This window comes from Neolamprologus brichardi, chromosome 23, assembly GCF_056152115.1.
Source record: "Neolamprologus brichardi isolate AB-2024 chromosome 23, ASM5615211v1, whole genome shotgun sequence".
Lineage (NCBI taxonomy): Eukaryota > Metazoa > Chordata > Actinopteri > Cichliformes > Cichlidae > Neolamprologus > Neolamprologus brichardi.
The window spans coordinates 18,094,613-18,120,864 of NC_142125.1; the positions used below are offsets into that span (position 1 = coordinate 18,094,613).

Consider the following 26,252-nt stretch of genomic DNA (forward strand, 5'->3'; position numbering starts at 1 on the left):
GTTACTTCTGCTAAAACATGTATTACTAGTACTACCTTTAGAGGTCAGGGCAGCAGGATTAATTAGACTCTTTATCTCTTCATAACACACAGCTACCTCGCTAAGCTGCACCCCACCACACTCCAAATATATATGCGCATTGTAACTGTATAATTAGGCCAGATCAATTTAATACCTGAAATGGTGATTGTACAAACTAAAGTCAATGCCAGCGCTGTGCTGCAGACGTTAGGCTGGGGGTGAAGGAGTTTCACTTCCTGTAGAGTTTCTTGGTATTTGTGGTTTGACTGAAGGTGTTGCACACGACATAATCAGTGCCTGAAGTAGGAAGTACAGAGCACTTCTGTGTCAGAGTCCATCAGAGTTGAGTTGCTTTCAGACGACTCCGTCCTGTTGTGGATCCTGAAGCTGATCATGGTTCTCCTGTGGATGATCCTGTTGGTGCTTCTGCTCTGTGCAGAGGCCGAGAACGTGACCGAGGTCAGAGGAGAGCTGGGGACCAATGTCACTCTAACCTGCTCCAATCAGACATCAGACACACACTGGTACATGGAGATCCACAGTCAGTTCAAAGCAGGTATCGGCCGCAGTTTTTCTTCAGCAGGCTCTACCTACTACTCTCCTGGTTTTGAAACGAAATTTTCAATCCTGCAAAACAAACTTGTGATTAAAAACTTGACAGCAGAGGACTGCAGGCTTTACTTCTGTGGCATCAAGAGAGGTGGCAGCACTCAGTTTGTGGAAACATTCCATCTTATTTCAGGTAACTGACTAGTTAACATTTTTGCATTGACTTTTTTAGAGGATGTGGTGTCAGAATGCCCCACCGTCAGTTAAATATGTCAAAGGTATATAGGTCTGGCAGTAACATTGTGGTTTTCTTCTTTTTACACCTCTGATGTGAGTCTGACAGAGAAATGCAGCACATTTCCTATTTAAAGTGTAAAAAAAGACTAGACTAGTCTGAAGAGTAACATAACAAAATAAAGGTCCAAACAGTCTCAGACTACATGGGTATCAATGAACTCAGCTGAGCTTGAAGTAACTCTATAAGTAACACAGGAGTGGGCTAATGGAACAATGAACATCCACCTTGTTTAAAACTGTATAAAACACAACCTTTATGTAACCCTCAATTTGGTTGCTGTGAATTTCTATGAAATAGCTGTCTAATGCCTCAAAATGATACAGTACGAAACCAGCAGTGATGTGGAAACCAGAGGCCAATGAATGTCAGCAAAATACACCCTCTTGTAGCAGCAACAGATACGCTAACCTTTAGTGAAGTGAAGTGGGCGGGTTGCGATGTCAGTTTTGAGACAAGTGATTAAAGCGACCACCAATGCATTTTTCTAACAGAGGGGTGGTAAATTCAAAAGTTAAAGTGTGGGTTATAAAGGTTAAAAAAAAAGGTTAAAAAGTATTCACAGCTGGGCCAGTTCAAACTTCTTAAACTATCAGCTCAAAAGTCCTCAGACATGTAAAACATGTTTCACACTTGTTCATAAATCTGTCTCCCTTTTCTTTTCAGATGTAACTCAAAAACCTGTCGCACTCACTGACAGCAATCAGCAGAGTGAGCTTTTCATCCTGAGCTCTCTGAGCCTGAACGCAGCACTCGTTCTTGTGGTGATCTGTGAGTCTGTTACTTTGTCTGAAGCTTTGGTGTCTCTGCTCTTCTGCTAGTACCACCATGTCTCCACAGTGTGCAGCCATTAGATCATGTTACAGAACAGCAATCAAACCACCTGCTCATTAATGAAGCTGTTTTTATTTATTTGTTTGTCATTTTTTAATTTGAGTAAAACATGTTTGGATGCAAACATCTTAACTAAATTTTATAAAATTTTACAGAATAAAATCTGTGTTGTACAAATGCAGCTCTCAAGATTACTTCAAGGATTTTAATTTGTTCTTTTGTTAGTTTTTGTTGAGATAAGTCCATTAAAAGGGTCTTAAATTCTGCTTTTGCTGCACGAAGACCAGATGTTCACAGTAAACGTGAACATTTTAATGAATGATGTAAACCTTTGTAAAATGATCAGTGTGAACTGAAAGTGCAGCATGTCCAAACACAGACAGCACGGGTGTTGTCCCTCAGCAGGTGCAATTTTTAGGGTCCTCTTAAAGGGGGCGGAGCTAAACTGTCATGGTTTGGCTGTGTGTCACAGAATGAAAACTTAAAGAGGCAGCTTTATTGTTCTATAGCGGAAAAAAAATCAAATGCAAACTACAACATGGAAACTGGAAATTAATAACTAAATACTGGAAAGCTAGAGACAAAGATACCAGGAAGCATGGCAGGGAGAGAGGGGCGGAGGCGGCGGCGGAGGAGGAGGTCCAGCACAGTGAGGGCACAATGCAACACTGACAAAAAGGAACACAGGGCTTAAATACACAGAGTGATAACGAGGGAATGAGACACAGGAGGAGAGCACAGCCAGGAGTAATCAAACACGATGAGACCAAAGGAAGAAAATGTAAAAACGTTTACATAAGACAAGGACTACCAAAGTAAAACAGGAAGCATGAGACAATTCACAAAGATGCAGACTAGACACTAAGCAGTGGAAACATGACAGATCTGGAAACAGAAGTAACATGAAGCACCGAGACAACAAGTAACCAGACGTGGGGCACAGAGAATGTAAAGAAACTGAAACTAGAAACCAGAACAACAAAATATAACCTCAAAAGAACTAAAACCATGAATAACAACAATCACCAAATATAAATTAAACACAAAACACTGGGTCACACTCAGGAGCATGACAAAAACTGAACTAAGAAGCTGAACTCAGAAAAATGATTTTTCACCTTCACTAAACATGAAGCAATAAGTTTAAGTAACATATGTCAAATCAAAGGTTTGTTTATTCAAATAGTTGACTTTAATGAAAAAAGTGCTTTGTAAAAACTTGTATATCAGTTTTACCAGTTTCCATTACATGAAATGTTTTACATTGCACTTGTGTAACACAATTATAAAGATTATTTACATTTAATTTAATTAGTTAAAGTCAGCAGTTTGTTAGGAAAAACAAAAACATTTTCAGAGTGCGTTATTGTCCAGGATGAGATACAGAAGGATTAGTTTGAACTGTGAATGATACAAAGCTCTGCTGGAAGGAGTGAGAGGAAGGAACCTTTATGCACTCATTTGGTGTCACATTGTTGGGGAGGAGCAGCTGACTGGGCTTCCTGAAATGTGTTGTATGTGATGAGTGCTGATGTAAGTGTGAAGGTGAAGTGACACCTCTGATGGTCTGTTGGCAGGTCTGAGTTGTGTATCGTTGTCTCTGAAGAGGAGAATCAGCAAGTATCAGGCAAACCTCCCTCCAGCTGGGATCAGTAAGAGGCTGGAGGCTCCACAGGTAACTCAGACTTTTCTACCAGTATCTACACAACTCAACCCAATTTGGGTCAGTTTGGTGCAATTGAGTAGCAAATCCTGTGACATCACTTGTATGCGATAGTAACACAAAAATGCTGTTTAGTTTTTGAAGGATTCGCTCTCATTACTTGTTTAATGATGCCACTAACTAGCCAATCGGTGGCATGGAGTCTATTGATGTTGCATGTCGCCTCAGATCGCTTGAAACTCTGGCTGAGCAGGTTCTAAAACAAGGAACTGGAACCAGCTACTTTTTTTAGTACCTGGTATCAGGTGGAATGGAAAGTTATGTACCTAAAAACCAAGTTGGGTCAAGCAAAGCCGAGTGTTAGTAGTGGGAAAGGCCCTAACGTCTATAGGTGACCCTGCAGCTCATGTTCATTGTTCTCCTTCTGTGCTACTTTGTTTGTACTCAGTGCTGCTGTTGTGTTTCAGAAGAAGGAAATCCAGCCCCCGCCTCGATCTGCTGCTCCTCCATCAGAGGGCATTTACTACAAACTTCACCTGCCTTGCTTCACATTGCCTCAAAGCTGACAGACACACCTGGACAGGTGGATGATACCTGCTGGATTCAGATTTCACAACTTTTTGCCAAACCTTTTTTAATGTGGTTCAGAACTTCAGATGGATAAACCAGACCCAGAGGCTGCTGTAAAAACCTGTAAATATGTGTACAGCTCACTTTCATTCATCACATTATAGTGAACACAGTGTGAACGTTACAATGAAACATGTTGGACAAAAAAAGGCCGTGTCTGAAAATCTTGAGATTTAAAAAAAATAAAAACAATATAAATTGTAAAACTACCAGAGACTGAAAATTAAATTTCCAAAAGTCATAAATAGATCAAGTAGAGTGTGAGATGTAGTTTTTCTTTTTTTTCTTCTTTTTTTCAATTCAATACCATCTGACGTTGGAGTGAATTTAGAAGATCATTGCGTTGTGTTAACAAACACCTGAACACTCCAGACCTGCAACCTGCCAACAATGCTGCTTTTATAGAGCTGCTCACGCTCACTGATGGTCAGTTACTGATGTGCACCTGGGTGCTACAAATCCTGTTTATTCCTACGGAAACAGTAAGGCTGGGCTTAACAGTTGGTTTAGCTTTTGTTAAATAAATAACGAGACAGCGTAATGTGTCATGTTGTGCTTTTGTTACTGTGTGACAATGTGTGTGTGCAAAAACAGAATACGCTGATTTACATTCAGAGCTTAAACAGAACTGAAACGACAAAAAACCAACATGTTAACGTGAGAAATTAGAAGAAAATAGGTGACATCATCTCTTTTGAAGAGATACAGGGATTTAATGCTCTGTGAAAGTCTGCAAGGGTAAATAGTAGTGAAGCCTTGAAACTTTCCTTCCAAGGGGTTAAAAAAAAGTTCCTTTCTCAAGGTTTCATGTGCTCATTTCAACTATTTGTTATGGCCTTGTGGCTGTGTTCCAACAGTGTCAGCATGGAGATAATCAAAGAATAGAAATAAAAACATAAAAACACCTTAATATGACTTTGTGTAGTTAATTAATTTCATCTGTTTTTATAAGGATAATAAAAGTCCATCAATGTGGAAAAATCCTCATCAATATGATTTCAGTCAGTGTTTAAATAAACAGGACATGAGACAGTGTTGCACTGCTTTCCAGTGATGGGACAATGATTGTGCTTACAAATATTCAGCTGATGGTGACTTCATTCACATTTTCTAAAAATATTTTGGACTTGGTCAGTTAGATTTTTAGTAATGAGCTCTCTAGCTTTGGAGAAAAAACTTTCACGTGATGTCTCCAACACACACGTAAATTATGTGGGCATACATTGAGTTTTGTAAATGCACATAAATCACATCAACACTTGAGCCACTTTCTGAACCAGCGAGGCTTCAGTTTCATCAATGACGTCACTTCATAAAAGACTTTCTGGATTTCTTGTTATGAGCTTTGAAGCCTCGGCACAGTACTGCCCATCACTAACAAATAGTTTAAACAATTTAAGAAGTAAAAATAATAAAAGAAATAAGTGAACTACATCATCTATGTTCATGATTTCATGAGAAGGTTCAAAGAATCCAGACAAACCTGTGCAATCAGCATCAGACTGCAGAGCTTGGATGCTGGAGGTTTTCAGGCAGCACGGCATTAAAAACAAACCTAATTCGGTGGATAATCACTGCACACACACAAAGCTCAAACTCTACCATGAAAAAACAAACAGAGAGATAGAAACACTGACAAAGCACCCGGAGTTTGTTAAGATGAGTACAAGTGCAAACCTGTCGATTAATAATAATGATGTATACTTCACTGAAATTACTCTCTCTGCATTTGACCCGTTCACTCAGTGAAGCAGTGGGCAGCCACTAAACAGGCGCACCAGGGAGCAGTGTGTAGGGATGGCACCTTGTTCAGGGGTACCTCAGGGTAACCATTCAGTGGATTCAAACCCCCAATCATGGGGCGACCACACTACCTACTGAGCTATCCCTGAATGCTCCAGCCAATCACAGTGTGAGATTCTTTGGAAGTCATGGATGTTGTGTCTTCTTGGATATGTCCACAGCAAACCGTGTGGTTTCCCCACAGTGGACAGACCCACAGCACCAGCATGAAATGTGGGGCAAAGACATTTGGCACACACACTTGTATGCTGAGTTACTATCAGCAGACAGTTCAAAGCCAGCGTCTTGAATAATGTGGGACATTAGTGCACACAGCAGAGGAATCCTGAACATCTACAGGTTTACAAAACACGTCCTCCAGAAAATGTCAGTTTCAGGGAAGTCTTATTTTTTCTGCAGGTGAAGCAAAACCATACTTGTGTACTGCCCTTTAAAGTACATGCAATCCATGTTTGTGCACATTTTCAGTTTGATTCATTCATTTTTGGTTTAGAAAATTCAGAGGTTGTTACATATTTCTACTCTCACCTGTGTTAGCAATGCTGTAAATGTCAGGTTTACGTTCCTTTGTGTATGCAAATATGACTATATCTACTAAAAAGGACAAAATAGCAGTGTCCAAATAAGACTGCAAGTGTGGTTAGTTTTGTGGACTGCAAGGCATAAAATGCCTGATGGTGTTAACAGTAGCACTTTGCTGTGTTTGTTTAAAAAATAAAACATTGTTAAAGTGCAGGCAGCTGAATTAGTGCAGGTCCAACACTAAAAATGTGTTTGAGACGAAAACTCCATGCACTTTCCATGGTCCTGAAATTGTAACCTCAATTCCAACTTTATTCATATATATTTTATTTTTCTGTTAAATATCACAATATTTATATATTAGAGATATTTTGTAATATTTCGGATCCAGTTTTAAAGTTGATTTTGGTTTTGTGACTTGTTCTTTTGGATTTAGGAGATTTTCATATTCTAGTTCTGTATTAGCCGGTCTTTAGTTTTGTATTTCCTACTGACTTTTTATTATTTGCATTTTTAGCTCTATATATGTTGTTCATGTCGCTGCATGTCCACTCTGTCCTCGTCTCCTCATCTCTGTGTTTTCTCTTATTCTTTCAGTCTCTCGGTCATACCGTGTCTGTCTCTGTCCCTGTTCACATGTTCATCTCTGTGTTTTGCTCCTCGTCTCCCTAGTCTGTCTTGTGTCCATGTCTGGTCCCTCATCCCACTGTCTCTCTAGTTTGTCTTGTTTCCCCTGTCCTTGTGTCAAGCTCATGTGTCTTGGGGTGAGTCTCAGTGTGTGTGTAGCTTCCTGTTTTATTTTGAAAATCTCTTGTTCTGTTTGCTTTGACTTCACTTTTGCTTCCTCTGTCCCTTTTGTGAGTAATTCGTTTCAGCTGTGTCCCCACCTATTGTCCAGCCTCTGGTTAATCTGTGTGCATTTTTGTCCTCATCTCCCCTGCTTGTTGTCGTGTTGTCCCTATAGGCTGTGTTTCCATGTTTTCCATCATAGCGTCATAGTTTGCTTGTTCATTTGTTTTCCAATCCTAGCTTCTATTTTTTGTTTGTTTCTTTATGATTTTTCTGTTTTTGTTTGGAGTGTTGTGTAACAGCAATAAAAGCTGCTTCCTTTTTTACCCTTTTGTTCCACATGTATTACACTTATAACATTATACATGAAAAAATAATTCAGGTGTTTCACACAGGCAGTTGGCAGGTGACTGAAGAACAGAAAGCAAAGTTACTGAGCATAAAACATGAGAACTGTCAAGATATTTGAAATAATAATGACCACAGTGATCAGACTGAGAGTAGCAGCACAAACCAGCAATTAAACACCATCAGATCAGGTGACAGAGAGATTCACTAACAGTGTTAGAACTGAAACCATCTCCAGGCTGAAGTCAAGGACAGACAGCCCGACCCAGTTTCAGTGTTAAGTTTGCAGAATCAGTGCTGACAGTAGGGGCAGTAATGGGGTAGTAATTCTGCTCATAACAAAAGTTATTACCCATTGTTTTACGGTAGAACAATAGAAAACTAGAACGTACAGTAGAAAATAAAGTAAAAGGAAACAGAGAAGTATAAACTAATATAGATGACAGCTGTAGTGCAAATGAAGGAGAAACAGTTGTAATAAAAGCAGTACTGTCAGAGGGTGTAGTGCATGTTGCAGTCATGTAGTAGTACACAGGCTACTGCTACATACTGTAGTTCTTCACCACTACCACCACCACCACGTCACCACTGTTAGAGAGAGAATAAGAAGTATCTGTAGTACAGACTGCAGTATAAATGTACGCATTCTTGTCATGTTGAAGTTTTTTTCTCTGCAGTAACTGGTTAGAGACACAAGATGGAGCCACTTTTTCAGCTCAGACATGTTAAAGTGAGGATGCTCTTTGGTTGTGCTTTTGATTTGTTTCAACTATTTGAATCCTGTTTTTTTATTTCTACTGCAACATTTACTACTAGTACTACATGATCATTAGTCAGTACATTCTCTGCTCCTCTGTACTTTAAAGACATCACTGTTGTCTAAGTGTAACGGTCAAACTTCCTGCTTTTAGAGTTACTGTATAAAATTTCTGATGCAGATTTCTGGCTGAAGGTGAACAAGTTTCACTTCCTGGAGAGTTACTTGGTATTAGTGGTTTGTGAGCAACAGCACCTGAAGTAGGAAGTGTAGAGCACTTCTGTGTCAGAGTCCATCAGAGCTGAGCTGCTTTCAGACGACTCCGTCTTGTTGTGGATGCTGAAGCTGATCATGGTTCTCCTGTGGATGATCCTGTTGGTGGTTCTGCTCTGTGCAGAGGCCGAGAACGTGACCGAGGTCAGAGGAGAGCTGGGGACCAATGTCACTCTAACCTGCTCCAATCAGACATCAGAGATCCACTGGTACATGGAGATCCACAGTCAGTTCAGAGCATGTATCGGCCGCAGTTTTTCTTCATCAGGCTCTACCTACTACTCTCCTGGTTTTGAAACCAAATTTTCAATCCTGGGAAACAAACTTGTGATTAAAAACTTGACAGCAGAGGACTGCAGGCTTTACTTCTGTGGCATCAAGAGAGATGGCAGCACTCAGTTTATGGAGACTTTCCACATCATCTCAGGTAAGTAGAAAGTTTTTTACTTTAATGCTGAAAACTACAGAAACATGGCCCCTCACAGCCATCATACCACCTTAAATAAATGAATGTTAAAAATGTTCTTAGTTATTTTATCTGTGAATCTTCAGTGAAGCCTTGGGGTTTTGCATGTTATTTTTCCACTCAGTCTTGTTTGTTTGGAGGTCCCAAGTGCACTCTAGGAAAAAAGCTTGCATTAACGTATATGTATGAATGTGTCCAAAGCTAAATCTCACAAGTTCAGCTTCATCAAAGTTCTGTTTTCAGTCAAAGGAAGAAGTCGTTAAATGTTGGTGCAGATCAGGATCATTGTATTAATAACAGCTCACTGTCTGCAGCATAGGATGTGGTCTCAGAGTCCTGCTGTTAGAGGTGTTCACGTCAGGCAGGGACCTCGTGGTTAAAGGCAGCTTCTAGTTTTAGCACACTGGTGGAAACCAAAGACTACACCAAATACCTCCCTGTTCTGAATGGACACATTATATTATATTGCCATTAGTTCCATCTTATTGTTGTGTTTCTGGATATGAACACTTATCTGCAACATCTTTTCTTCCACCAGTGACCCGTTGGCAGGGTGTCCCTGTCATGCTCATGCTGTATTTAGTACAGTTAAAACTAACAGCTTACAGCATAAAAGTCTTGAGACTCAAACTGAAAACATCATGTAGTTTCTTTAAAAAGTGTCCTCTTTGTGTGTTCCTAGTTAGATTCTGTGCGTCACTTTATTCGTTCCTTGCCTTTGTCATGTTTTTTTATAGCAATGATTTATCAACTTTTTCCACCAGAATGCATCACAATTGCCCTTTATAATGGCACTAAAGCGCTCCATTGGCAACACCTTAAATGTTTCTCTGTACCATTGTGTAACAGTGGGAGGCTGTCTCTGAATCCACTGAAACAGTACACATCGCCTCGCTAAATGTAAAGGTTTACACAACAAAAGCATTTGTACAAAGACAGAGAGGCCTACTATAGATAGACCCAGAACAAACAGCACAGGGTTCAGTGGGATCGTCTGGTGAAAGATTGACCGAAGCTCTATAGCAATATTTTTTATAAAATCTAGTAATTAAAGGACATTGCCATATGCAATGGTAATAAGTCCCCAGCCTTTGTTATATTTACTTTGTACTTTGTTTTGAGTTTTAAGTGTTGCTTTCTAGTCCTACTCTGCTGCTTCACAGGCAACTTAAAACCTTTTTTTCTTATTTATTTAAATCAGCTATAACTAAAACTATTTTCACTCTCACAAGGGTCCAAAGCTTAGAAGGTAAACAGACTTCAAAATTCTAAGATGCTTAAACTGAAGGCAGCTTCTTACAGTAACTTTGTACCTTTGTGAAACAGACAGCCGTCCACACTTTGAGGCTTCAAAGAAACCAGTTTGTTAAAAAGTGTTGACGGCTGGGCCAGTTCACAACTTCATTCTCAAACCTTTCTTGAAATGTAGATCACAAACTTCTTCAACTAATCAGCCCCAAAGTCCTCAAACATGTAAGACATGTTTCTTAAAAACACTCTTTAACCTATTTCTCAACCTGTGTCCATTTTCTTCTTTCAGATCCAAGAGCTGAACATAAGAGCAAAAACCAGCAGAGTGATCATGTCGTCTCTATCTCTCTGAGCTTGAATGCTGCACTTGTTTTTGTGGTAATCTGTGAGTCTGTCCTTTTTTCACATTGTGGTTTGCTGTTTTATTAATATCAGCACACCTCCACAGTGTGCAGCATCGTGGTGCATTTAGAGTTGCATAGATGTAACCATCAGATCACATTTCTGTATTGAGAAAGTGCGGCATTGCTTTCCACTTTTATGCTGATGACAGATCTATGTCCCTCTAAAGAAAAAAGGCACATACCTCACACAGCCATTACTTCAGTGTCTCGATGACATTAAGGCTTTTTAAAATTCAATGATAAAAAGACCGAGGTGATGGTTTTTGGTAGCCCCACTGAGAGCCCCAGTGTGTATTTAGATTATTTGGCTCAGTATGTTAAGCCAATTGTTACAAACCTGGGGGTCAAAGTGCACTGTGATCTGAAGTTTGATAATCAAATTAAGGCATTGGTAAAATCTGGCTTCTTTCACCTCAGGCAGCTGGCAAAAATAAAGCCCAGGGCTCGCAAAATTTCAAAATCCCTGGTAGCCCTTCAGGCAGGGACTCTTCAGTTTTTGGTAGCCCAAGATAAATTTAAGTAGCCCGAATAAAAAAGAAAGCAATTTTTTGATTGATGTTTTGTTTCCTTTACAATATTATACATTAAAGTGTAATATTGTAAAGGACACAAAACATTAATCAAAAAAATTGTTGAAACACAAATTACAACATTGTATAAAAATTACAATCATCAACTCAAATACTTGGTTCTAATTGAACAGAAATTTCTATGAACTTGTAAGAACTGTGTAGGACATGAATCAGTCTGTGTCAGATCCTGAATTTGAAATTTCCACTGAAGTCACAGGTAAGAGGAAAGTGGAACCAAGATTTAGGCCATTTGCTTTTTGAAGTTTGCAAAGACTGCTAAATTTTGCCAAAGGTAGTTCACTCTTTGCAACATAGATTGATTTTCAGGTTTATTTTTTAGTATGTTATTTGCAATTGGTGTTTGTTCTGGGAAAGATATTGCAGACTGAGCAATAATGCATTTCTTGCATTTCTCATGGGTTCTAATGGGGGCCTTTCTTAAAATGACTGGTCCCAGTAACAAAGGCACATTTCGACTCAGAAATCGAGGGAAAACCAAAAACACAGCCGGCAGAACATTATGTTATTTACACGGGTGCACATAAGTGGTCCGCATGTGCGCATTCGCTGTCAAAATAAAAGACGCGCACCAGATAAGAAGTTGCAACGCGCGTTTGCGTCCATATAAAAGGCTGTTTTTGTCCGCTAGAGTGGGATTTTTACGGCACATTCTGCACCACATCTCTGTGCGTTCATCATTTGTTTGAAGCCAGCTCACCTCCTGCAACCACTTTTCCGAGAATACGCGTTTCTTTTGTGGTTCGGACTCCTGACATTTCTTTGGAGGTGGAGGAAAACCAAAGTAATTGCTTAAAGGAGCTTCTTCGACATCTTTAAGAGTTCTAAACAAATGTCTGTCCTCCTCCAAAAAATCTTATGTATGCAAACACGCGTTGCGTTTTTTTATTTTGACAGCGAATGCGCACCTGCGGACCACTTATGTGCAGCCCTGGTTATATAGCTCGTCATACTGCAGCCACAGAAATTCTTTTGTCCATGAAACCATAAAGCTGCACTTTCTCTTTGCCTTATAGTCTGATTTGTCATAGCTTTTCCGTTTTGTGGTAAGCTTTTCTTTGGCTGTCACTTCTTCACCCTGACCTGTCTTATTTGGCTCAGCAGAACTAAAATATATATCCTGCTGCTTCTCAGCGATTCTCTGCGCGATCAACCTCTCACATGTTTAAGCTTGCTGCAGGAGATTTCACTTGTCATGTTTGCATAGTAAGCTAACGATTGATAAGACAATGTCAGAGGAACAAATGCACAAATTATCCTCACTCACCAATCAGTGCTGTCGCTCTCTATACACAGTTCGCGCGATTGCAAAGTGAAAGCAAAAAACAAGCGCAAATTCAAACGCGATTTCAATATGTCACATATTGACAGTGGCTCACCGATGCCAATGACATAATTACCCAGCTACATTTCCTAAAGAATGCAAAAGCATTGACATATATTTTTCCTTCCTATGATAGCCCGACGGGCAGGGCAGAGATAGATTTTGGTAGCCCGACTGGAACAATCGCTAGCCCCGGGACGTCGGGCTAGCGATTTTGCGAGCCCTGAAGCCAATTCTTTCACGGCAGCACTTTGAGACAGTGATCCACACCTTTGTTAGCACTCAGCTGGATTACTGTAATGCACTTTATATTGGGGTCAGCGCATCATATATTGCTCATCTACAGATGGTGCAAAATGCTGCAGCTCGTCTTTTAACTGGCACTTGAAAGTTTTAGCACATTTCGCCTATTTTAGCTTAACTTCACTGGCTGCCCATTCCTTTTAGGATTCATTTTAACATTATTTTATTTGCTTTTAAAGCTCTCCATGGCCTAGCCCCATCTCATCTCTCTGATGGCGCAGCCTTATACACCCACCCGCTCTCTCAGGTCAGCGGATCAGCTGCTCCTGAATGTACTCAGGACTGGGCGTAAAAGATCGTGCTTTTGCTGTAGCAGCTCCAAAACTGTGGAACAATCTTCCTTTAGAGAGGCCACTTCCCTAGCTGTTTTTAAGTCACTCTTGAAAACCCATCTCTTTACCCCGGCCTTTGACACCACGTGAGATGTTGGTTTTTATTTTAAATTTTTAGTTGTTTTTAGTTGATTCTATGCTGTTTTATCCTGTTTTCTTTTTGAATATTGGGCTGTTTTAATTTTTATGTATTATGTGTTTTATTTTTATTTTTTTTTGCTCTTTTCTGTTATTCTATTGTTTTTAACTTATTTTCTGTACAGCACTTTGGTCCTGTGCTGGGTATTTTAAAGTGCTCTCTAAAAAAAATTGGATTGGTTTCAGAGTAGTTACAAAACTATTTTGGAAGTAAAGTCAAAAATCTGCAAAACTTTAAGTTGGATTATTTTTCTCATCACTCATAGTCAGTGGTGTCTCCATTCAGGTGTCTACAGTATGTTTCATATTAAAATAAATAAATAAATATTTCACAAATGCAGCTCTGAAAATTAGTACACTGAAAAAAGAGAATAATTGATCCAACTAATTAGTTAATGCTTCATTTGGTAACAGGTAATTAAATTAGGTTTATCCAAGTTAAATTATTAAGTTTGTTTGACTTAACAAATTTAAGTCAATCTTACTCAAATCATTCAGCTTCTTTCAAATAAAGAATTCAAATCTCTCTGACTCAATTTTAAAAGTCAAACTTTTAAGTTGTTCCAAATCAAAAAACTGAATTATCCAAATGTACATTATCACTCAGGTTATACTAAAAAATAAAAACTTTACAAACTTACTAACTATACTAAAATAACCCATTTGAATGTAAATCATCTCAAATGTGTGTGCTAAATCACTTTAGTAATAGTAATATCACTTTCTCACTTAGATTCAGATTCAGATTCAGATTCAGAATTTATTTGTCACATACAGGTTGCCCCGCAGTAAAATGAGACACCCCCCCCCCCCCCCCCCCCCCCGACCTTACACACATAACACAGACATTACATGGGGGTTACAAGTCGGAGATCGGAAGGTACAAGAGGAAAAAAAGAGACCTCTACTCATGCTGTGCTTCCATGGTAGGACAGCACGAGAACAGGAAACAAAAAAACTCCTCTGCACAAAAAAAGCACATGAATGTTCACAGCACAACATTGTGAAGACATAACAAGCCACAGGGTTGGGTAGGGGGATGAGGAGTAATCCCAGGCAACACAGCAGACATCCTGCCACTGCGCCGACTTGCCAGCGCGGGCCCAGACCCGCCTCGTGTTCCCGGGAGGTAACAAGCATCGAAGGCGTTGGAAAGGGAAGGGGAGATGAGTGAGTGCTTATCAGTGTAAGTGTGTGTGTGTGCGTGTCCATAGTTCAGCTGAGACAGTGTCCTTCGCCCTATCAGGCTAAGTAAACAGTCCTGCAGCCAATCCAGGTGGCCTTGCATGGGATGGGGAGAATAGTCATCACACAGTCGTTATCAGGGAGTGTTTGTCCAGCTTCAGCCTTGGGCCTGTGCAGCTGGCGCCGTGGTGGTGTCTGCATTTAGTTTAGTTTAGTTTCTGTCAGCAACCTGTTAGAGTGTAGAATCAGGAAGTATTCCTGATATGACAAAAAAAACCTTTTTTTTTTCATGCTTATGGCACAATGACATACAACTTTCACTTAAAGAATGCAAAACCTATTGCTTCCCAGATTGTTATGCAAACTGGATGTTTGGGGTCTATCTTATTTTACACTATGAAAAATGTATTTTTGTCACAGTTGCCTTCTGAGTAGCCATTAGATTAGCTTGTCTCCCTGTCAGAGATCTAACGTCGAATTAGAGTCAGATTTTGACTATTAACAAGTAACACAACTCCTCTTAAAAAGAAAATCCACAGTCCTAAATCGTTACATTTGCTCAGAACATGTTTTTAGACGTAATGTAATAGTACTAGCGACTATTTTTGACATCTTCAAAACCAAACTAAAAAAAAGATTAACAATCAAAAATCATTAATTTTAAGGAAAGATGGAGTTAATGTAAAAATTCACTTTTCTCAAGAATTTTTAAATGATCTGCACAGATGCTTTCAGTTCTGATACATCACTTCTGACCTCTGTAGTTTGAAATTCTGTTTTAACTGGAACACAAAACCTACATGTATGACCCTGTGAAGTTTGCTACAAAGCTACAAATACTGTGGGCAGCAAGCTTGAATGCAACCACACACTGAACTGTGAAGTAAAGGTTCTAAAACTTTCTCATAACCATGGCACTTCAAATCATTGCTTTTGATTAAAGCAGTATTAAATTCTTGTATTCTTTTAACCGCAAAGAAATACTGGGCTCAAAGTGGTCAAGGCTCAAAAAAATTATCTTTATTTTACATTCCTGGGAACGGAGACTGAGCAGAGAGACATCAGCTCAAGTCTGAAGCAGCAGCAGGCAGTCTGATTATTTATATACTTCCTCTAGACGTCACGCACATTTTAAGTTTCGATCAAACACTCTACTTAGTTTCAATTTCTGCCTGCACCTCATATGCTCTGCAAAAGCATGCAATTTCCTGTCAGCCTGCGACCTAGTTTACACTCAACGCTGGCCCTCTCTTATACATAAAACAATATAATCAGCAAATAAGCACTAAGAATATATATTAAATACACAACAGTTCCCCCTCTTCGTGTTTCCCCAGGAAACACGACATAATTCCCTGATTTATCCCGTTAAGTTTACTTTCATGTGACAATAATAGCTAAAATATAACAAAACCAACCATTCCGAAAAATAGAACCTTTCTATTGCCCAAGCATTTAGGTCATCAGTCCCCTCAACGGCTTGAATGTTTTCAATGTTCCCTTATTATTCTTGCATAATTACTTCTATCCACAACAAATAAATCAAACCCATACATCAAGCTCTTAGACAGCACCTCACGTAGTTTCAGGTGCTGCACATCTCGTATCTTCACACCATAGACAATTGCCTTCAGATGACCCCAAAGATAAAAATCTAAGGGGGTCAGATCGGGAGCCCTTGGGGGCCATTCAACTGGCCCACGCCAACCAATCCACTTTCCAGGAAACTGTTCATCTAGGAATGCTTGGACCTGGCACCCATAATGTGGTGGTGCACCATCTTGCTGGAAAAACTCAGGGAACATGCCAGCTTCAGTGCATAAAGAGGGAAACACATCATCATGTAGCAATTTCAAATATCCAGCAGACTTGAGGTTTCCATTGATGAAGAATGGACCCACTATCGTTGTTCCCCATATACCACACCAAACCATCACTTGTGTTGTTCCAACAGTCTTGGAGGGATCCATCCAATGTGGGTTAGTGTCAGGTTTTGTTTGTTAACTTCACCATTCACATAAAAGTTTGCCTCATCACTGAACAAAATCTTCTGCGTGAACTGAGGGTCCTGTTCCAATTTTTGTTTTGCCCATTCTGCAAATTCTGTGCGCCGATCTGGGTCATCCTCATTGAGATGCTGCAGTAGCTGGAGTTTGTAAGCGTGCCATTTGTGAGTAGCTAATATCCGCCGAAGGGATGTTTGACAAATGCCACTCTCCATTGACATGCAGCGAGTGCTACTCTGTGGGCTCTTGCTGAATGAAGCTAGGAAAGCCGCTGATGTTTCTTCATTAGTGACAGTTTTCTTGCATCCACATTTTGGCAAATCTAACACTGAACCAGTTTCATGAAACTTAGCAAGCAGTTTGCTAACTGTAGCATGGGAGATGGGTGGTCTCGTAGGGTGTCTTGCATTGAAATCTGCTGCAATGACCCGGTTACTGCGTTCACCAGATATCAACACAATTTCGATCCACTCCTCACGTGTTAACCTCTTCGACATGTCAATGGCTTTGAACAAAGAGAAACTTGTAAATAACTCATGAAAGAATAAAGTTAAGTTGAAACCAAGCACACCATTGTTTTTCTTGTGACATTACCAATAAGTTTGATGTGTCACATGGCCCTCTTCCTATTGAAAAAACAAAAGTTGTATCCAAGATGGCCGACTTCTAAATGGTCACCACCCATCTTGACAAAAGCACCTGGCTGCAGCCACTGGGGAGCGCCATATTGCAACTTCCACACTAACCAGAAACATGTGACCTCCACACTAACCGGAAACACGTAACTTCAAAATAAATTTGGTTCTAAGTATTTTAACACTCTGGGTTTATTAAAAAAAATCACCATCCCTTCAGCTTGTTCGTGGCCAAAAGTGTCCATGTGTTATGTTTTTGTTTCTTTGCTACATTTACTGCATAAAGGTTTTTTCATAAATATGAACTAGTCATTACTAGTACAATGCACTTGTTTGAAGACAACCTCAAAACTCACCATTTCATATATCAGCAGTGCTACTGGAAATTATTGTACAGTGGTCCCTTGCTATAACGTGGTTCACCTTTCGCGGACTGTTTCAATGATTTTTATTTTTTTTTTACAGTACATTGTGTTGTGCGTTGTGATTGCTGTAGACCATTGTCAATCAACCTAGTACAGTGTCTCCTGTACAGCAGCGGCCCCCAACAGGTCCACGGACCAGTACCGGTCCGTTGAGTCGGTTTCCCTGGGTCTTTTCCCGTGTTGTGGTCGTGTGTCTTATTTTGAAAGAACTATTTTATGCGTTACTATAGCGACCAGAGAGCATCAAGAAGCTGAGAGGAGGATGTTACTCTCAATGTTGTTGGTGCATTTCAGGAGGACGCTGCTCATAAAGTTACACAATTACACAGCCAAATTCACGTTTATTATTGCATTTACAAAATACCACCGTTTTTGTCGTTGTTTATATCATTTTATTTTGTTGTATTTATCTACAACACCTTAAAGACCAGTCCGTGAAAATATTGTCTGACATTAAACTGGAGTGCACTGTGGTGCAAAAAAGGTTGGGGACCACTGCTGTACAGTACAGAATGCGTTTAGCTTGTCGAATTTATATAAATCTGCCCACGAAACGTTTTGCATGGTTTCATTTTATAATACTGGACTTATGTTTCTATGATGGGTTGAACTTTAAGAGTGTTTAAACAAAAGAGAAAAGTGTGAAAATGTTCATGCATGTCTGAGAAAAGTGTATAAAGCATAAAGTGAGGCGTTTTACAGTCTTAAAACATCTATAATAATTGTAAAAAACTATTTCACGTATTTCACCTACCGCGGGTTATTTTTAGAACGTAACTCCTGCGATAAACGAGGGACCACAATATTATTAATAGTAGAGTCTTGGACATCTAAGTGCATAATAATGTTGATTAACATCAACATTATTATGCACTGTTATTTTTGTTCAAGGAGAGCAAACAAATATAAAACTCTCTCTCAGCTTGTTCGTTGCCAAAAATGGTATGTTCGCAAAATGCTGTAAAATGTATATTTATTAAAACATTTATCTACTTTTACCGACTTGACTCTTTAAATTAGCTCCAGTCCTTTTCATCAAAAATCCAAAATTTTATCTACATTCTTTTTTTTACACTTTAAATGCCAGTTAGGCTATATGTAACCAGTAACTTTTCAGATAAAAGGTGATAAAGTCTTAATGGTTTCATAAATCTTCCTATTTTTTTTTTTTCATCTGAGCATCAGGGACAAGGCTGTCTTGTCACTAGTCACCAGTGTGGGCCCTATTTCTTCCAGGATCTCTCTTCATTTGTATGTTTTAGTAGACTCCTAGTACTGTGAAGTGGTTTTCATGGGCCAAAGGCATTGTATTCCAAGATCTGTGAGATTGTAGAAATGAGCAGTAATGCCCTTCTTGCCATCTTTCCAGAAAAATAAGTGATCTGGAAGCTGTTAGTCTTACTTACAGCAGCAGCACTTTCTGCACCTGGATAAAGTCCAGGACACATTTACTAACAGTATGTGTTGCAGCTTTGAATCTTTTATTAATATATATTTTGTTAATATTTTGGCTATGGTGTCTTGTTATGAAATATATAGAAGAGTAACAGTGTTAGCATGTGGTCAAAGCTAAGTTTGACTGGAAAACTCAAAGCTCAATAGTCTGTATCAACAAAAATTCACTGCAGCCTGTGTAATATTTGATGCATCATGATTTATTCCAGTCTATCTTGCAAATACATATTTGCATTGCAATGTCATGCACAAACACACACAATATTAGATCCTTAAGATCAAACCTGTGTCATTCTTTTGGTCCACTGCAGTGTAGTAGTCAGGATAGAGCCCAGAAGGTTAATGCGTAAAATGTATAAAAATATTATTGATTACAGGGTAATACATTAATGTTAATCGCAACTGTAAGCTTTTTACTTTGAAGTTACAAGTATAAACAATGCTGTTACATTTACACTAAAAATTTTTACTATAAGTATGGACATGGAAACAAGTGAACAACATTCTTTACACTGAAATAAAAATCCAACAACACATGAAAAACACAAACAAACAGCCAGTGCCTTCATCTGTCCATTAAGTGTCAAACATCGCATTGACCCGTAGTCTCTGCTCATCAGCACATGCTTTTAAAAAGAGCTCCATGTCCTGCAAACTGAAAAACAAAGAGGAAGAAGTCCCTCTACACAAAAACACTGCAGATGACAGGCCAGGCAAACATCTATTGACCTGTTTGAATGCCTCCTCGTCGTGTGAGCCTTGAAGTTTTTTGTAAGAAGACTAAGACCACAGTGAGGGCATTTCATTTTCACGGACTTTCCACAAGCCGCAGTTTCATTTAGCACAGACGGTAGAGCACATGAATGTTCTACCAAAGATTCAGAAAATGGTTTAGATGCTGGAGACAAGACATCGAGAGGGAGATGGGGCTCCACGAAGAGTGCAGCGGTGAGCAGTCCTGAATGCTGACATGACAATAATTGCCTTGCCATATCCCCACGCTGTGTGATTGTCATGTTACAGACAGGGCAGTGAAAGTGTACCGGCATATCATTTTGTCTGTAAGAGAGAGAAAAAAAGAAAAAACAACAACATGTAATTTAAATGCAGCTGTATAGAATGCAATCAGTTTATCTAACAATCAGATTGTACATATTAACAAAAATATCCGAGCCATCCTTAATAATATAAGCAAAATGGTGTAGATCACAAGAGCTGTCAAGAAATGTGGTGAACAGGAAAAAAATATTTAATGAAAACACACTTTTTTCTCTTGCTGATGAATACACTGAACTGTACCATGTGAAAAGCAACTTTTAAGTCAACAAAGAGACTGCAGAAGTGCTGAAAAGAAGGGCATATTTATAACTTTAACTATGAGGTATATTTAATACCAACATACCTTTGAAAGGCAAAGCATTTTAATGTGTCCATTTATATGCTCCTCAATCTTTGCCCTGAAAGTAGGGCTGAAAGTGGGGCACAGAGGGCAGTGAAACAGCCAACACGTGCTGCATTCCTGCAATTCTGGCTTGGAGGCAGAATTCCAAATTGATATGTGCATCTAAAACAGAGAGAAAAACAGATAAACACCATATACACATTTAAGTTCAGGTTTTAGCAGAAATAACACGTTACAGTTAGAATGTAAGAGATTTGGGAAGAAAATTCTTTACAAAAACATGATTTACAAGACACTTTTATTTGTGACATACGTATCTATTGACGTATAACAGAAAATTTAACAAAGGCTGACTAAAATCTGGGCAATAAAAAAGCAGAACATAATGTAATAGAGAATATTAGTATTTATAAATATATAAACCTCTTTTTGACAAACTTTACAATGTTGATGCAGGTGGAATGAGAGACATGAATAAAACGCAATATGCACTAAATGGAACAATGTGCATTGATGTCAGATAGTGAAAAGTAGTGAAGTGAATTTGTTCAATAACAAGCAAAAATCAAATACGTTTGAAACTGACCACTAAATGCTAACCAGAGGTGTCAAAAGTACACTCATTCCTTACTAAAGTTTAGATACCTCGGAGGTATGACCGTTGTTGTAACACTAACAAAGTGCCAACGTAATCAGTGTAAGCAAACTAGATGATTCATAGAATTATATGATTATTAACGGCAAATTTATACATGGAAGACTCTGTACCAACCTTCTATTTGCAAGGTTAATGATCCATGCAGGAACGAGACAAAAAAAAAAAAAGAACGTATTTCCTCCTACTGTGGAGGTCACGTGTTTCCAGTTAGTGTGGAGGTCCCAATATGGCGCTCCCCAGTGGCTGCAGCCAGACCCTTCTCCATCTTGAGGAGTTTGCCCCCTCACATATACCAATGTGCCACAAACAGGACTTTAATAATACCAACCACTCCCATTTTATTACGGTGTATCCATATAAATGGCCCACCCTGTATATTTATGGTGGCCCCTAGAGACAAAGCACATACGAACTCCAAAACACATGCAAACTCCAAAACACGTACAAAAGACAACAGACGTGCTCCAGGATGCTGGGCGCAGTGTTGAGCTTTTGTTACCTAGTGGCTACACAAGCCAGCAAGTACCAATGACTGGATTTGGCATGTGTTAGTAACTGGTAAACGAACATTTTTTATTATTATTTGAATATATATGAGTGCCTGTGTATAAATACACAAACAATACTCATATGCTTTCAAGTGTGTAATTTAAGTGATCTAGGTAGCTCTGTTTTGGAAGTTCAGTTAACGCTAGAAATGTGTTTTGGAATTTGTACGTGCTTTGTCTCTAGGGGCCACCGCATATATTTATATATAAACATATATGAATAAAACCATGTTGTTGTTTTTTTACTTTAGTAATTCCTTTTGTGCATAATTTTATATTGTTGTTAATAATAAAGCAACAAAACAACCTGAAGAGCCGGTTGGGAGCCGGATCTTTTTAGTGAAGTTTCACTTTTGCATATAGTTCTTGTCTTTTATTTTGAGTGTCACCTTCAAAGCTGTGTTGCAGCTGGTGTTGCTTGTGTGGAAAGAGATCAGTTTTGCTCATACTTGTTTCTGATCAGAGTGTAGTTCAGACCTGCAGCAGCTTCCAGTCACAGTTTATCCTCTCTTTGTGTTCTGCCAGATATTTCAGCTGTGCTTCTGCTGTTCAGGTGTTGTGCCAGATGTTAAAAGGTTTCTCTGCACAGTGGAGAAATGTGTCGAATGTGATGATTGCTGATGTGAGTGTTAAGGTGAAGTGATTCTTCTGATGGTCTGTTGGCAGGTCTGAGTTGTGTATCGCTGTCTCTTAAGAGGAGAATCAGCAAGTATCAGGCAAACCTCCCTCCAGCTGGGACCAGTGAGAGGCTGGAGGCTCCACAGGTAACTCAAAGTGTACAGGTGACCCTGCAGCTCATGTTCATTGTTCTCCTTCAGTGCTACTTTGTCCTGTACTCAGTGCTGCTGTTGTGTTTCAGTACGAGGAGATCCAGTCCCTCCGTCAATCTGCTCCTGCTGAGAGTGTTTACTCTCAGGTTCAGCTTCTTCCCTTCACATTGCCTCAAAGCTGATGGACACACCTGGACAGGTGGATGATACCTGCTGGATTCAGATTTTGTGGACAGAGGTCAGTCTGATGACTGAGGAGTTCCTGCTCCTCTGCTCGTGGGAGGATTTCTTTCTTCATGTCAAGTGTTAGTTTCTTGGATAACAGGAAATCAAGAAAATCCTGTAAGATCATTTGAGTCAGATTCAAATGAATGTGACCTTTAAGGTTAAACCAGGTTTATCCTGCTTTAAGTTGGTTTAGGATTTAAGGCAGATAAGCCTCAAGTCAAAGCTTCTGTGAAAACCTGTAAAAAAAACACAGTCCAACATTTCATATTTATTTGAATCCTCTTGTCAGGTTTATACAGTGGATTGTCATTTATGCTTATAAATATCTACTCATATATGCTTAGAGTTTTATAATCAATGTCATGTTGGTAGAGGTTTGATCCTTAATAGTCTGCAAAGACTTTGTGTGCATTCCAGAGTGTTCTGGCATTCACACCCACATCCGGGGAGCATGGGAGAGGTCGTACCTTCTTTTATTGTTGTGGTAGGATAAATATATCTATATCTGTTTTAGACTAAGTGCCTTTTGTTTAGATGAACTGCTGGACTTCCAGACCAGCAAGTTTAGGGAAGTAATTTATGGGGTCACACTCTGAACCCCCCCCCCCACACACACACATCAGTTATCAGTTTGAGTTACTATATTTGAGCTATTTAGTTGTTTATGCAGATCTGAACACACAAATTTTAAACACAGTCCCATTTCCAAAAAAAAAAAGCCAACATGATGATTAAAGTCTGAAAATAGGTAGAATGGAGAGATTTACAATTAAATCCCAAACAGAACTGAAACTACGAAAAAGACAACATATCAAATGTTGACTGTGAGAAAATTAATTTTTGAAAGTCTTTAATTTAACCTCCTAAGACCTGAACTCTTTCATGACATGCATTTTTCATTTCTCTTTTCTATTTGGGCTGATTGGGACCTGATGAATGTAAAAACAAAGGATTATGTGATTTTTTTTTTTTAAGCTGATTTTTTTTTTCTGAGAGAAATGAGATCCACATATGAGGACATTCACTTTAAATTTCAATTGAACAGTGGCAGCATAATGTCCTCGTAAGTGGAAATCAGGTCCTTGTAGAGCAAGATTTAGTATTTTGGTCTAGACAACCCACAATGTGATGTCCACATATGTGGACACAAGGTCCTGGGAGGTTAAAAGTGACGCAGTAACAGATTTAAAAACATGTCACAGTTCTGGGTCATTTTGACTCAGTATTTTGAGTCTCTTGTTTTTTGGTTCTTTGAGTCTTATTTGTTTATTAGGTTCTTTCTGTTTTTTCTATTTCTTAGTCCAGTATGATTATACTCCTGAATTTATTCTTTATAGTCTGTGATTCCTCCCCTTTTTAGGTCAGCCGTGTTTTTATGTACATCTGTCTGTTCCCCTGGTCCTCTGTGTTTTTCCTGTTTTACTTTATAGTCTCTGGGTCATGCTCTGTTTTGCTATTCCCTGTTTTGTCAGTGTAATTAGTGCCGTGTTTCCCAGCTGTTTTATTGTGTTGTGGTTTGTAGTGTTTTATGTTGTTTCCGAATTTGTACGTTTTGGAGTTTGTACTTGCTTTGTCTCTAGGGGCCATCATAAATATCGTAAATGTAATAAATAAATTGTAAAATACAAAAACCAACTATTTACATTTCAACTTTTAACTATTTAAATTTTCAGCTTTTTCCTTTTAAACAAATTTAAAGTGAAACAACACAAAATTCCTTGATGTCCTCCTCAGTGTATTTAAGCCTCATGTTTCTTTGTGTCAGTGTCGCTTCTTACCCTCAGAATTGCCTGTGTGTTCTTATCTTAGCAATCTCAGTTTGATTCATGTTTTGTTTGGTGCCAGCAATAAATATGTGGTTTTTGAGTTGCATTTAGTCTCTGAGTCCTGCATTTGGATCCTCACCTCCGCCTGCCTGCACACAGAGCCCTGACAGCCTCTGACTAATATGTCGGTTCCGTGTTGGGCTCATAGCCGAAAACTAGCTTTACTTTGTTATCTGGGTCAACTTTGCTAACAAGAGACAGAGAGAGGCGTTGAAAGGCTGCTTCAACGGAACTTATTGTTTTGGAGGAAAACACAAACACAGTGTACAGTCGAGTCTTAATAGCTTACTTACAACTGGGCTCGTCAGGCACTCTTCTTGGCTGCAGTGGTTATTATTATATTTACATGCTTCCATCTCCTGTTTTTGCTCTGTGACAACTCCTACTTTTCGACTGTCCTTTTTCTCTCTCCCTCGCTCACAGACACATAACCAGTATGGCAGTCCATTTTCCCTGCAGCACAGACTACACTGCCCATGAGGCTACGTTCTTTAGGGTAATCCCTGTAACACTCTGCCTATTGCCTTCTTATTAAATATTTTTAAAAAATTATTCACAAAAACTATTTCTTTATGTCTTTTTGCGGGCCGCAAATAGGTGACATGGGTTGCGAGATTGACACGCAGGTATTAAAGCCTCTTAATGCGTGTTTTGTTTAGGTTTCCTCTGGTGTGGAATTACCAAAAATAGAGAGAGCATAGCCTAATATATGAAACAGGAAAAAAACGCTGTGTAATCCATTTATTTCAACAAAGTAACTGTATTCTGAATACCACCCTTTTAAACGGTAACTGTAATGGAATTCAGTTACTCATATTTTGTATTTTAAATACGTAATGGCTGTACATGTATTCCGTTACTCCCCAACACTGGGCATGTCAAACCTGAAGCCCCCACAACCGGCCCAGCTACTGGGGCATGGTGACGGAGTATGCAGCCATGCACAAAGGCACCTGGAAAAGCTGCAGGGCCGGGCCCAGCGTCAAACCCCAGTCCTATAAAGGCTGGTCGCCATTCCAACAGCATCTTTGTGCCCACTGCCAATAACGGAGGTTTCATTTGAGCGTATTGGTGTGAACCTGGTCTGGCCATTTCATTGCAGCGTTTGAGGATATCATTTTGTATTAGTTCTGGTGGATTCAGGGTCCAGGAATGTCAGCAGCGCCTCTACAACAGAAGGGCTAGACTCTTTTTTTCCACCTTCTTCCAGCTCAAAATTACTTACCAGGTGGCTGGGTATCGTCACTGATTTCTAGAGTCGATTCCGATTCACAAATCAATTCGATTCAATTTGAATCAGGGAAATTTTGCCTCAGACAGTCAGAAATATTATAATTCTGATCACTTAAGTACAGTACATACCTATATCTATAAAAAGAAAGCTGACACTTGCGAGACTTTATCAAAGGTGTGAGCATCACAGCAGATTCCTTTGTGTCAAAGTAACTGAGGATAAAACACAGAAAAACATGAAGGCGGTTTTCCTGGTCTGGATTTTGATAGCAGATGACCTTAAAAATATTGTGCAGTAGATCAAAAACGAAGTGAAGCACAGCAAAGTTACTGAGGTTTGATTAGAGACACAGCTAAGCATTTTGCAATTTTGCATAATTTTAAAAAGTTTAAATTTGTTCAGTATTGAATAGGCTTTCTTGTCGGAAGTAAGTAAAAAAAACAACAACAACAAAAACAACAACAAAAACAGCGGCCGACACCGTAGGCTGGTGGGTAATAAGTAGGGGTGGGTTTTGATTATCGATTTAGAGAGAGAGAGAGAGCTCTACATGAAGTGTGATTTTATCGTGATGGAAGCAAAACAGCA

General features: G+C 39.2%; 1 protein-coding gene and 1 pseudogene across 2 annotated transcripts; both read left to right on the forward strand.

Moving 5' to 3' along the window:
* The first annotated feature begins 405 nt into the window (after window positions 1-405).
* LOC148096075 (uncharacterized) lies at window positions 406-3,928 on the forward strand. 2 transcript variants are annotated; one of them, XM_087836412.1, is made up of 4 exons: window positions 406-763; window positions 1,532-1,636; window positions 3,277-3,374; window positions 3,830-3,928. In XM_087836412.1, exons 1-4 carry the CDS (start codon window positions 415-417, stop codon window positions 3,926-3,928), a joined length of 651 nt encoding a protein of 216 aa, XP_087692538.1. In that variant the 5' UTR covers window positions 406-414. The 2 variants fall into 2 exon arrangements, with proteins under 2 accessions (XP_087692538.1, XP_087692537.1); XM_087836411.1 differs by lacking the exon at window positions 3,830-3,928 and having other exon boundaries at window positions 415-763; window positions 3,277-3,476.
* Window positions 3,929-8,513: 4,585 nt separating this feature from the next.
* On the forward strand, window positions 8,514-22,558 carry LOC148096076 (uncharacterized; annotated as a pseudogene).
* The last annotated feature ends 3,694 nt before the right edge of the window (window positions 22,559-26,252 follow it).